This window comes from Sorex araneus, chromosome 4 (genome assembly GCF_027595985.1).
Source record: "Sorex araneus isolate mSorAra2 chromosome 4, mSorAra2.pri, whole genome shotgun sequence".
In the NCBI taxonomy this organism is placed as follows: Eukaryota; Metazoa; Chordata; class Mammalia; order Eulipotyphla; family Soricidae; genus Sorex; species Sorex araneus.
The window spans coordinates 17,991,330-18,004,853 of NC_073305.1; the positions used below are offsets into that span (position 1 = coordinate 17,991,330).

The window sequence follows — 13,524 nt, forward strand, 5'->3', positions numbered from 1 at the left end:
AAAGTACCTGTCTTGTATGCAGCTGACACTGATTCCATTTCTGTTAAGACATATGGTCTCCTGAGCATTGCCAGGAGTGATGCCAGAACACAGCCACATGTGGTCCCAAATTTAAGAAACTCATTTAAGAAACTTATTCTACTAAAAAAATTATGAATTAAACTCTTAAACCCAAGTTTCATTAGAATGTTTGTTTATGTTATTTCAGATATGGAAAATGCTCATATTCAGATTCACAAGTTTAACTATTGCTTAAAAGCCACATATAGTATACAAGTATTGGACTTATCTTTAAATTGCTAGAGTACACCAATATTTATGTGTTCAAGGCCATTAATTTCAATAACCTTATTTAATGACCTACCACAAATATAGAGATGGGTTTATATTTCAGAAAAGCAAAGTCCATCTGAATTCCCAATATTTAGAGAAGAGATTATTGGTTTTTTTTAAATATATCTTAGGAACAGTGATTTACAATACAGTTAATGGTAGGTTTCATGCATAAAATATTCTAGTATCACACAGTCCCCAAGAGTGTCCACTTCCATTTACCCATTGTCTAATATTCCCACAAAAGAGATTTTTAAAGGCGGCTATGAGCAGAATATACCTTAAAAATGGGAGACCCAAAGAATTCCACACCCCTCTTGCTCACAAGTAAAACAGGCTCAGGGGCCTCGGGTATATTTCAAAGTAGACATGGGCAGGTTGCTGAAATGGCTACACTCTGGATTGTCAAACTTTTCTCCTCACTCTCTTCTCCAATGTTCCTCTTCTCTGCTTCTTCTTCCAGGAAGGTGAATCCAGAAAACCTAAGCTATCCATCCCCCAGGGTTTCCTCTATCTACTCTTTAAGAAAGGAAAAAAAGTAAAATGAAATAAAGAGCCAAATGAAGAATGTGGAAAGCGGAGCTCTCTCTTCAGACTCTGGCTGAAGAAAACTCTATCTGCGTGAGAGAATGGATTTTGAGGACACAAAGGGTCTTCCCACATCTGGTAGGGGAAAAAATGTGGCACCAGAAATAACAGAAACTGCAATTTTCAAGCCTGCAGAGGCTTCTGATGCCTCTCTGATAGAGGGCTACACGGGTGAAACTGTGCTGCGGCAAAGTCAGTTAGACGAACATTCCAAAAGAATGAATCAGCACAGAGCTTCAACAGGTAGTTTCTGTGAAGAGTAATTTAATTCTAACAAAATAAAGATGCCTTCACAAATGGACTAGAAGACAGAATGCAATCACTGCCCTGTGATTCTTCCCTTGGATGTCATCACTACAGACTCCTATTCCCAGCACTTAAAATAACATTTTCACCTGACAACTGGTCTACAGAATGAAGCTGACTCTGTGTGTGTGTGTGTGTGTGTGTGTGTGTGTGTGTTGGGAGAGGGGGGCGGGGTGGCTAGATGAGTTTACAGGGAACAGGTTGGTAGAGAGTGTGGTTTTGGAATTAGTATGTATGAATCCTTATCATTTACAGTACTGCAAATCAGTATCATAAATTTAGTATGTATGAATCCTTATCATTTACAGTACTGCAAATCAGTATCATAAATTGTGCCTAAAATTAAAACTTTTAACTTTATTTCGCTCTATTACTAGTTCCACATCTTGCTTGTGTGTTACGAATTCCCAACAACACCCTATATTTCCCAATTCAAAGCTCAAAATGATGCTTAAAAACAACCAACAACCCTATAAGCTCAAAATGTACTAATGTATTCTTTCTTCTGTCTCTTTATTATCTTAGAGGGCTATAATGTCAGGGACTAAAGTGACGGATGCAAGAAAGCGAAGGGCTTTAAATGATCTGACTTTCACTGTTTGTGGTATCTTCACAGAGGCAGAAATTCTCTCTTTTAAGGATTAAAACCCTGTACCTGTAAACCATTCGAAGTGTAGCAGCCAGAGTCCTGTAACTCCACAGGTTTTGGGGGGCAGAGACTGCAAAAAGATTATACTGGAAGCATGCTCAGTCAAACAAAATTTTCACCTTCTAGTTACTTTACCTGCAAGAAATACCCTGTTTAATAAAGCACTAGAGAGAAATCATTTTCTAAACACAAGTGGTGACACAATACCACTCTGGAAAAGCGCTTAACTTCTGCTGCATTATTATACCTGGAAGCTCCACCTCTGCAAACATGAAAATCAATGTAACCATCTGATGTTCAAGGCAAGGCCTACAGTGCTGCTAATGTCCCCTTGCTGGACATACACCTTAAGTCTCAGAGCTCTCAAGAGGTTTGCCGTGGAATAAAATTAGACTCCAACATCTGCCACCATTAAGGAAAAAATTCCATTTTCATCTCCCGTATGAAAACACCATAACCAATGAACAGTAACTGAACCTTGATACCGTAATGGTTATTACCGAAATCAACCATTTTTTTTAAAACAGTAAAATTAGCTAATTCTGTTCTCATAATTATTTAAATGTTATCAGTCTAAATGTCTGATAAAATTCCAGTATGATTCACTTGGAAAAACTGCTGCTTATGTGACTATCCAGAACATAAAATGTATTCGTTTGTAGCTATTCACATTATGTTTAAAGCATATCATCTTTTGAAAGTTTGCATTAGCCTGATTTCCTAGCGAAGCACAAAAAGTAACCTACCTTTAGTTTTCACTTGCATATTTTAGTCAGACATTTCTATTAGAGTTAAAAACATTTTCGTTTCTATTACTCATCTAAGAGATGAGATAATATAATGCATGTGAATTGGTGGAACCTACAGAGTTGGTTTCTTTTACTGAAAATGCTTTGTGCATTAGTCACTACACAGCACAAATATCATGTGTCTGGTTCCATAACATTCCGGGACTACGGGAACTTTACAATAATTATGCTGCCTGCCATTCAGAGTCTTCGCCTACAGCTTTACCTTTTAAAATGAAAGGTATTTTGAGATATACAAGTGGATAAGTAAATGACTCTATGTGGCCGTCTGAGTCTTATGCTTAACACATTATAAGATGTGATCCATTTGTACTGCACAATTTTCAGCTTTTCTGCATGCATTAGAGCATTTGACCTCCTCCCATGCTAAAGGAATCTTGGGCTCAAACAGGTTAATTCCCCATATTTGAGCTCCACTGACATCACTGAGTCATAGCTTCCTTTGAGTCTACTACCTTGCATCTGTACCCCCACAGCCTGCCCTTCATGAGATACACAAAAGCAAAAAAAAAAACAAATATACAAACAAAAAAAACCCCTCACAGATCCCAAAGGCATGTAGGCAAGAATCTGCAGTCAATAAAGAAAAGTCTGCACTGTGTTCACTGTTATTGTAGTATCCCTAGTAAATGTCTCCTAGAGTATATTATATATAACATCAATGCCTCCTGGAACCCAGAGAGATATTAAAATAAATGAAGTAGGGGCTGGAGAGGAGGGCAGGTAGAGCTCAATCCCTGGCACCGCACCTAGTCTCCGGCAACCCACTGATACAGCCCCCAAAACAGAAATATGAAATAAACAAATAGGAGGAGTAACAGAAGATCGGGGGTCAACACTACTATCTATTACTTAAGTGACACTAGCGACCCTCTTATATAAGATGAGGAATTCCCAAACATACAGGACTACCCAGACATATTTGTGCATATTTAGTAAAACACAATGGGTTTCAACACAAAAACGACGAATGCCAAGTGAACCGAGACAATGAAGCCAAACACATACAAGCAGAGCTATATGGACTGAGAAAAAAGTGACTCTGATGCTGCCCCCTTCCCACGTGCTTCACTGCAAGGGCTCCTGCCTCATTCGGATAGGCCCTGGCATGTAAATAATTCTTTTCAAAGCTAAAATATTGGACCATTAAGAAAACATCAGTTTGTTTGGAAGAAAGCAGGCTTTTTGTTTCCCCTACCCCAAACGCCTTGGCTCTTTTTTCAGTTTAAGTAGATGACTATCTGCCCCGCTAAGTCAGATTTCCTTACAGCGATAAGGAATAACTGCACCTTAAAATTTTTTGATCTACTACATATTTTCATAAGGAGGTGGGGCTATGATCTAAGACAACATCTAAGAGAATTTTTAAAAATACCAAAAAATGCTGTTAGGAAGTTGTAGTGAATTTGACAGCCTGAGGGAACGGAAGTCAGAGGCTGACGTGACACCATAATCGAGAGATTGGCCCCTTGGACTCTCCCTCCACCCTACCTTAAAAATAAACCCAACACTCCAAGGGAGTAAACCCAGTGCTTCACACATGCAGGGCAAGTTCTTCACCACTGAGTCAGATTCCCAGCTCTCCTGAGATGTTCTCCAAACCAGGAATGAGGGGATGAAGTAACATCTCTAAGAGTTCTAGGAAGCACACACAGAGATGTGCCTGATCAACACAGTTAAAGAGAATCAATGGGGACCTTGACAGAACAGCAGATCAGAGAGCTAGAGTTGCTGAAGCCTTCCCAGAATACCACTACCATATTATCAGCCAATTCTTGCCATCATCTGAATAGTTCGAAAATCAATAACTCAGAGTGGGGAAAAAATAAAGGAAAGAAAGAGTGGCTACAAACCATAAGAAGCTCATCAAGCTAGAGAATGGAAGGAACAGACCTGGTGTTCATCTCTTAAATGAGAGATGACAAATAGCAAAAAAGTTTTAACAAGTTATTATTCGTTCGGTTGGTTTAAGGTTAACCCTTATCACAAAAATACATGTCTAGCTTCTGTTTATCTTCTTGGAGATGTGGGGCAAGTTTTTGGCCCTTTTGCAGTCTGCTATAATTTAACTAGACCAGTCAGAAAAGATGTAGGATCCTAAAGAAAGACTAGATAATATGTGTTTAAATATGAGATCTTCATCATAATTGGACTAAGTAGTCCAAACAAGAATGTGCGGGGTGGGTGGGTGAGGGGTAAAGTGAGAACAGGACATTTCTCCTTAATGCATAGTCTTGGCATGTAAATGAAGGCATCTGAAGAAGCACACAGGTTTGAAGCGGCTCTAACATTCTATCATAATTAGAAACATTTCAAGAGCCCTGTAATTTCCAATCAAAATTACAGTAATTTCCGATATACAAGCCATGATTCATGACAGAATTTTACATTCCATGAGAGATTACGGTGGCCTGATGTATGACACGCTGAGTACAGCACTAACATAAACAATTCAGTTTAATGTTTAAACAGCACTTGATGTTTAGAATCTCACAATAAAAGAAACATATTATTGTAGAAATTATCACTTTGACAGTGATTGAAGGGTAGGCAGGCATGTGGCCTATAAAGCTATAATTTTTACAGTCCACAGCTTGAGTTTAATCTTTTTTATATAACATTTCCAAGATATCCCCCTTAAGTATTTCATCAAGCCTATAACTTAAGCAAGAACAATCTTTCTAAAGCAAAACTCCCATTCCCTTCACTATTACTATGTATAAAGAAAAATTTTAGGGGAGTCTAATTAAAAAGTACCAAATTGAAAATATTCTCAGAATTGCATTATTATTTTTGCCAAAAGTTTTCAGGAGTCAGCTGTTTCACAAAGGAGGGTTCATTAATGATAATGAAAAATTACTTGTATTAAATGTCCCTTAAAAGTTATTTGAGCCTGCGCTGCCTATTTATCTCACTTTGATAGTGATATCAAATCTTTCATAAGAGAAACAGTTTAGCGTTCTGTAAAGAACTATTAGTTCTTTACAAAGCATTCCAGGTTTTAAGCAGGGTTTAGAATTTACTCTGAGGTTTTACATGTGACCCTACTTCTGATGAACATAAATTATCTCTATATGATAATTATATTGAAAACAACTATAGCTTACAATCTAAGGATTTGTAACTTTTCCAACTCTATTCATTTATAATTTATTGGACTTGGAAGATTTTTCTAACTTAATGTAACTATATTTAACTATAGCTCTGCACCTCTCCATGCACATATATGTATACATGTACAAGTTCATAGACAATTATATACAAATTAAGTTACACTTAAAATTATATATTACATCATATCTACACATCTCTCTATACTAAAATCATTAATATGTAAAACATGTATGTGCAAGTCAGTCTGTTTATGAACACACTGGATATGTTTATAGGAGTTCAGGATGAAAAGCAAGGTCATCTAAAGTAATAATGAAACAATAGCAATTCACCTGATTCGTTGCACCACAATACACCAGAGTGAAAAACTTCTTATCTGTTATGACAGTCTTCTGAAAACAACTATTAACTGACTCAGGGATTTAGGAAGGAATTCATGGCCTGGAGAGTGGGTGCTGCAGGAAACAAAACCCAGTACCTTTTACCTGAACCAGAACATTTCACTTCACCCTAGGGCTTTGTGGATCATCCTAGAGAGGGAGGGCTCTCAGTGATGTGACCGCATGTTGGAAACAGGCACCACTTTAATGAAATCTTCACTGGCATCACAGAGAAACAGTCTCACGGCCTCACAGAAGCTCTTACCTGGCTTTTGGTTGCCGCAACCTTTGCAAACAGTGCTTGGGACACTTTAGCACGCTTCATTTCCTGCTGAATCTCATCATAAATGGAAGCATTAATGTTCATGGTATTGTTCTCTGGTTTCCCATTCCTCTCAGTGGCAATAGTAGCTGTTTTCACCTACAAAACATTGCGAACATGACTGTCATTTTTCATTGGCCAAATTGTTCTGAAGTGTCTCAGGCTCGGCATCCAAACTGGACACTGTTGCTCCTTTTATGATCAAGGTGATCAACAGTGCAGTCATTCAACATTAGTTATTACCCTGAGATCAGATTGCTTAAGTTAAGTAAGTCACATTGACACAGGTGATTGCTTCTGTAATATGACAGCGACTGCCAGCTGACAACCAGGAATTATAATGTCATAAAGTAAGTTTTCTGGAAAACGGAATAGTTTCAAAGACTTGAAAACCCTAAACTAATTGTTTCCCAATTATCTTCCACTGCAATTCTAACAAAGGAAATTCACAATTAAAATCATAATGCAGAGTGCTGTATCTTCACTGGGTGCCCGGTGCCTAATAGACAATTGCATCACTAATAGCTATTACATACTATGGCCTTTTTAATTTTAGTCTCTTTTTTATGCCTTTTCCTCTTCTGTTTCATTTAAAACATCTTCCATAACAAAGCCATTTGCAGAGCTGCATATTTAAATCTTCTATCCATCCATGAAACAGGTACAGTACCTTGCATAATTATCATAAAGGCTGGTTGCATTTTACACGTGCATGTCCAAGCTGTTCCGTATAATTATTTCATCTTTTTCTGGCACCCTTGTATAATAATAACTATCTCTTTTTGACTTGTGAAACCAGACCATAGAAGATGCTTCATGATATCATTACTGCAAGTTATATAAAACAGACCGCCAGGAACTTCACAAATACATTAAAAATATATCATTTTGAGTGAAAAATTCCTTTCAATACCTTCAGAAGTAATGGGAAGCAGATACCAGTCAAAAAATATTATATTTTAGGAAGAATCAAATTTAAACTTTGAAATTTCATGATGGTAATCATCTTTAAAACTACAAATTATGATAGTTATAACTTACTATTACTATGAACTTCAGATTGTTTTTTAACACTGGGAAAGTAAGAAAATGCAAATATAAAATAATCACAAATGAAGGACCATGTTTTGCTTAGCAAAATTCTTCATTGAGGAGCATTTTTCTCAGAGTACTTTGTAGAATCCAGATTTCTGTTCCTTAACACTTAAGAGTATAAGGTCTGCCCCACAGCTTGGAAACCGGCCTCATATGCTGGGGAAAAGACAGATGAGATAGAGAAGGGAACACCAAGTAGAGGATGTTGGGAGGACCCATTTGGGTTGGAAGACGAGAACTGAAAGTAAGACTATAGACCGAACATGAAGGCCACTCAATACTTCTATTGCAAACTACAACACCCCAAAGGAGAGAGGACAAAGGGGAATGCCCTGCCACAGAGGCAGGGTGGGGTGGTGGGGGATGGGGTGGGGGTAGTGAGAGGGATACTGGGATCATTGGTGGAGGTGAATGGGCACTGGTGGAGGGATGGGTAAACGATCACTGTATGAGTGAAATGCAAACACAAAAGTTCATAAGTTTGAAACTGTACATCACAGTGATTCTCTAATAAAATTTTTTTTAATTTACCATCTTAGAAATTTTTAAAAAATTTACCATCTTAAGCCATTTCTTTTGACAATGAATAGAAAATAAAAGATAAAATTTATCTTAGGATAAATCAACGTTGTTTTTTATTAAATTATACACCCTCCCAATCGTCCTCTTAAGTCATCTCATCCAGTTTTACTTCACCAAGACACAAAACTTTTGCTATCGAAAGACGACAGAGGTTATCCTACATGATTCAATTCTCTACATTTGAGAGTAAAGCAGCTTCTGTTAAAACTCTGCTTACTAAATCCTCCGAACATCTAGCAAAATAACTCACTTCTGGTCCATCTTAAGGAGGCAGGCAGATCTCCCTCGACACAACCCTTTCTAAGTACCTGAGGATGATGCTGTGGAACGGTGGAACCACAGGTTGGAAGTGAGCCTTCAGGCTAAGCAGCCAACTGGGTCCCACTTGCCACTCCTGAATTATTGATCAAAATAGGTGGGGCTAGATAGTGGGGGGTGGGGGGGAGAAGGGAGGTTAGCTTTCCGGAGTTCCCCTTCCAGTTTCTCTGACTCTAGTTAGCAAGGGCATTCTTGGAGGTATATTAACGACTGGAGGCCACGAAGAATGTGCACAGGGCTTTGAAGCAATAATCTGCTAAACACCACTTTAGGAGCCAGAAGAGTTAACGCATTACCATAAATTGCCTACAAAGTTGCTTTGGTGAGATTCACAACTTTGCTCTGGGGTGGTCTTGCTTTGAGGCAGAAGGATAGATTTGATCACCCCATGGGGTCTGCTTTAATGCCTATTTTTCTCACTGCTTAAATGAAAGAGAAAAGAAAAGCCATTTCAATCGCCTTGAAAATTGAATGTTATGGAAATGGGGGCATGAAGTCCACTGCATTGGAAGAAATCATTCCTTGCTAGCAATCTGCTTCGCAGTGAAAAGAGCAGGCTTTGGAAACTTGGTATTTCAGCATGTTTAGAAAAATAATTTTCAGTATTTTGTAAAACTTATGCTTAAGAATTTATCTTTGGGGTGGGCTCTAATCATTTATTTCAACCCTCTGATTTTGTTTCTAAACCTTTCTCTGGCTTAATTGTTTTAAACAATTAAAACTATTACAACTTGAAGGGAAAAAAATTAAATCATTAAAAAAAATGTAAATAACTACTCCCTAAGTAGCACACATACAACAAGGTAGAATATGGATATTTAAAAACAAAGAGCAACATCTTTTAAAAAATATCAAAAAACTGTATTACTCACTTAAAAAGTATTTAGAAAAGCTCCTCTTTATCATCCTGTTGGCTCCGATATGCATCTTACCATAGATAAGCTACCAGAATTCTGGAATCACATTTTTTCCTAAACACAAGCTATTGCTTAAGGGGAACTGACTTGGACAGCTTTTCAAAAATATGAAAGCTGAATTTTTCCCCAGGTAAAAATGGAAACAAAAATCTTTTATACCTCACTCTACTAAGTACTATTTTAGCTTAGTACAAAAAAAATCTTCTTTAATCCTGGTTTAGCTTTTAATATTATATCATACATTAAAATTCATAAAGTAGTTCATTCCAGGCAAAACAAACTACTCTTCAGCTCTTCTCCGCAAATAGCACAGGAGGTAAAATAAATGCAGTTGCTTTCTGAATAGCTTTTATCAAGGTAGGGTGTACTACTCCATCATTACCGTGGCGCCGGGGAAGTAGTTAAGAATTGGAGCTTCTACTATTTACCCTCCAATGTGGGCATAGGGTGAAACCTTTAACGTCTTTTATTTCACTAAAGCTGTGCAGGAGAACACAAAACTTTCCAGAAGAATTCTATCTTACTTCCTCATGGATTGCCATACTACATTTGGTAGCAAACCATACTACCAAAAGCGCTACATCTTCTAGATCCTAATTTACAGAGATTAACTCAAATGGACGCTGCTCTGGTCCAGATCGGCAGGGATGCTATTTCGGGCTGCTGGAACAACTGGGGGTGAGCACCATACTGCAGCCACAGACACTATTAAAGCCTGATGTCGTTTTAATAATAATTATGAGCATAAAGGCTGACATTTATTAGGTGTTTATTATGTGCTGGGCATCACGCTAACATGTATTAACTTTAACCTGCACAGAAGCCCTGAAGTGGGTATTATTATTATCACCCCGTTTCAAAATGGAGAAAATGCTCTTAAAATCCAGAGGTTAAGAAATCTGTCCATGGGGCACGACTGAGATCTAAACTTAAGTCTCTGTGATGCTAACAGTCATTTTCCTTTCATGTTAAATGTAATGTCTTCATTTTGGAAAAACTGGATTTTTTTAAAAAAGAGATGCTGGACCTGCTTTTGGGGGACCCTTTTATTAGGAAACAGTTTTATCATTAATTTTACAAAACCAGTTGAATTTATTTCTCAAACACATCAACTACACATCATTAGTGAACTTATGGCTGAAATGTGCTCCTCTGAGGTATTCTTACCAGAAACAGTCCTCAATCTCAATTTTCTATGTTCTAATACCATATTATGATAAAATCCTCTTATGATTTTCCTTTTGAAGTATTTTTTTCCCAAGTGTTTTTATAAAGTCCTCAGGCTTCCTAAAGATTATTATTAATGAGAAGCACTTTGTATGCACATAGTATGTTAAAACAACGCTGGTCAAAGGATCCAGAGCATAGAAAACTTATCAAGACTTAAAATCTTGTCCATCTATTTTTCACTGCCTTATAGAAGAATCTGTTGCAAGTGACAAGAGGGTGTGGCTGTCAGATTATTTATATATTGCTTCTAAAACTTTATAGATTCTTCTAAAACACTGCTAAAAAACGATATTCCTTACTTTGAAACTAAAGGATTACATAGAGACATATATAAAAAGAGAAAATCATTATACAATTCAAATAAAGGTTATAACTTGATAATTATAGGCTTTCAAACAATTCTTATGAAATCAGAAATTGCTAATTTAACTCCCCAAAGTCACACATTTTAAAATGCACAAATAAAATCAGAACAAGCATACGCCTAAAGTAGAAATCAACTTAAACCCGATCTGTTCCCTGGAACAGAGAACTCCCAGAAAATAATCATCAATTGATCTCAGTAAAATTCCTCTTTCATGTGGATCTAGAAAGTCTGGCAAGCAGTTGGAAACGAAAGCCTTAATTTTGGTGGGGAGAGCGAAGGGTCGGACTACTGCTGGCAGTGCTCAGGAGACTGTAGCGCCTAGGATCAAACTAGGTTGGCCACTTACAAGGCAAGTGCCCACCTGCTGTCCTGTCTCTCCAGTCCAGAAAAAGGAACCTTTAAGAGCAGGAAGCTTTAAAGTAATTGGATTCTCCCAGATATTTTAACACAGCCAAAGATAAGTTTATTTTCTCTACGATCTCAGAAACGTTCAAATGTTCAAATTCCTCCAAAGTGGATGCTTTGTTAAACATTTAGTGTATTCTTCTAGGACTGTGTTCCTCTTCCTAACTCGGTAATAAGACTCCCAGACTCTATGACCAATAGAAAAAGGCCCTACTCCTTATTTTCCTTTTTTCTAAAGTACTTGCTGATGCTTTGAGGTGGTCTGGAGTAAGGAAAAGAGCAACAAGCTGACAGAAAACCTGAAAGCTTTGATTAAATTTTAAGAGCTAGTTTTCTCAATTTTGTCCCTCTTTTAAAAAGGCTGGCATAAGGAATTAATGAATTAATGCACAAGAGGTGCTTAGAAAACTATGAACCATAATCAAGTAAAGACATTCCTATTTCTTCAATCAGATCGTAAAAATACGCTTTCAGCAAATAGGTTCAGGCCAGGGCTTACTGTCCCAACTGGAAGACAAAGTATATGGTAAGGGATTCCCTCTGAAAACACTAGGGAAGAGTTTCCCTACTTGGGTAGCCAAGAGGTCTGGTGATGTCTGAGGCTGGCCCAAGTTTTTCAAGGAAGGCACTATTAAACCTACAAATCAGCCTAGCCCAAGACATGTCTCAAAAGAAAATAAAAATTAAAAAAAAAAAAAGAAGAACAAGAAGGAGAACAAGAAATTTCAAATCTTTTCATTGGGGTAAAAATGAATGAAATGTGGTTACTTCATCCCTGTCAAAATATAACATAAAATAAAAGACAAAAATTTTGCAGCCCATTTCTGTTATCTGTGGCTTTATCTTTTTTCCTCATTCTATTCCAGTGATTTGTAATAAACGTATTAAAACCTTACATATGATGCACTAGATCTAGTTTAAGCATCTGATTTCAACTGCTTCTAAAAGTACTAACTTAACAGCTACATAACATGTTTTTTTCAAATCTGAAGTTCTCATTTAACACTAATAATAGTTTTCATAAGTAGAAAGTCTTAAAACTAACTCATTGATCATATTAAACAACATAAAAAGTGAACAAATGCAAAATGATTCTTAGAGTAGCAAATAAGATAACTAACTCTATCGCTGAAGTGAAGTAAAATTATACACACATACCAGATTGTCACTTTTTACTAGGTGGTCATTATTATTAAATAAAAACTATTTTGGGGGGGGGGGCTGGAGTGATAGCACAATGGGTAGGGCATTTGCCTTGCATGCACCCGACCCAGGTTTGATTCAAAGCATCCCATATGGTTCCCTGAGCTGCCAGGGGTACTTCCTGAGTGCAGAGCCAGGAGTAACCCCTGTGCATTGCCGGGTGTGACCCAAAAAACAATAAATAAATAAAGAAATAATAAAAACTATTCTTTACTAAACGAATTTTACTTAGAATCTATAGTATCTACATACTTTTAATGTTATTTACTAGGTGAATATACCAGCTAAAGACTTGGTGTCAATTCCTCTTGAAAACAAATAAATGCAGCTAAGAGTGGCTCACACAATTACTATGCCTCGGCAGATAATATTTTCTGTAATTTACATATAGTCTTTATATGTATATGAAAACTACCAAGACTGTCTTAGAGGTATAAAAATTATTTAAGAATTAAAGTAACTGGCTTAAGAAAAAACTTGAACCGTAGAATCTTACCTGGTTAATAATAAATATATGTATTAGAATCCTAAAATTAAAAAACTGAATTGAGGTGGGGAGGAGAGGGAGGATATGCTATATTAAGAAACCACAAACTCAGCATTTGAATAGATTTTTTAAAAGTAGACGCTCATATACTTGTTTTAAGTAAGACATTCTTTGTTAGTTTTGCAGATGAAGTGATTAGTAAAGTAATTCTCCGCCCAAATTTGTCTTTAGGTGATAAACTACAGTGGCAAAGTTAATTCATGATGGTGTGCATATTAACCCTAAACACTAGAAACTAAGTGTTAAACCTAGATCAAAGTACAATATTTTTTAATTATTCCTCCAAAAATTTTACATGTAGTACATGTGGTCTTCATTCTTTTCTTTAAATGTTATTTAGAAGACCTGGCAGATCAAAT

General features: G+C 36.9%; 1 protein-coding gene across 4 annotated transcripts in view; it reads right to left on the bottom strand.

Moving 5' to 3' along the window:
• The window catches only part of SATB1 (SATB homeobox 1), a 106,239-nt gene that overhangs the window by 27,994 nt on the left and 64,721 nt on the right, over positions 1 to 13,524 (bottom strand). For all 4 annotated transcript variants that reach the window (XM_055134715.1, XM_055134714.1, XM_055134716.1 and 1 more), the window contains one exon: positions 6,445 to 6,600. In XM_055134715.1, coding sequence (XP_054990690.1) covers positions 6,445 to 6,600 — 156 coding nt within the window. The remainder of the gene's footprint in view (positions 1 to 6,444; positions 6,601 to 13,524) is intronic.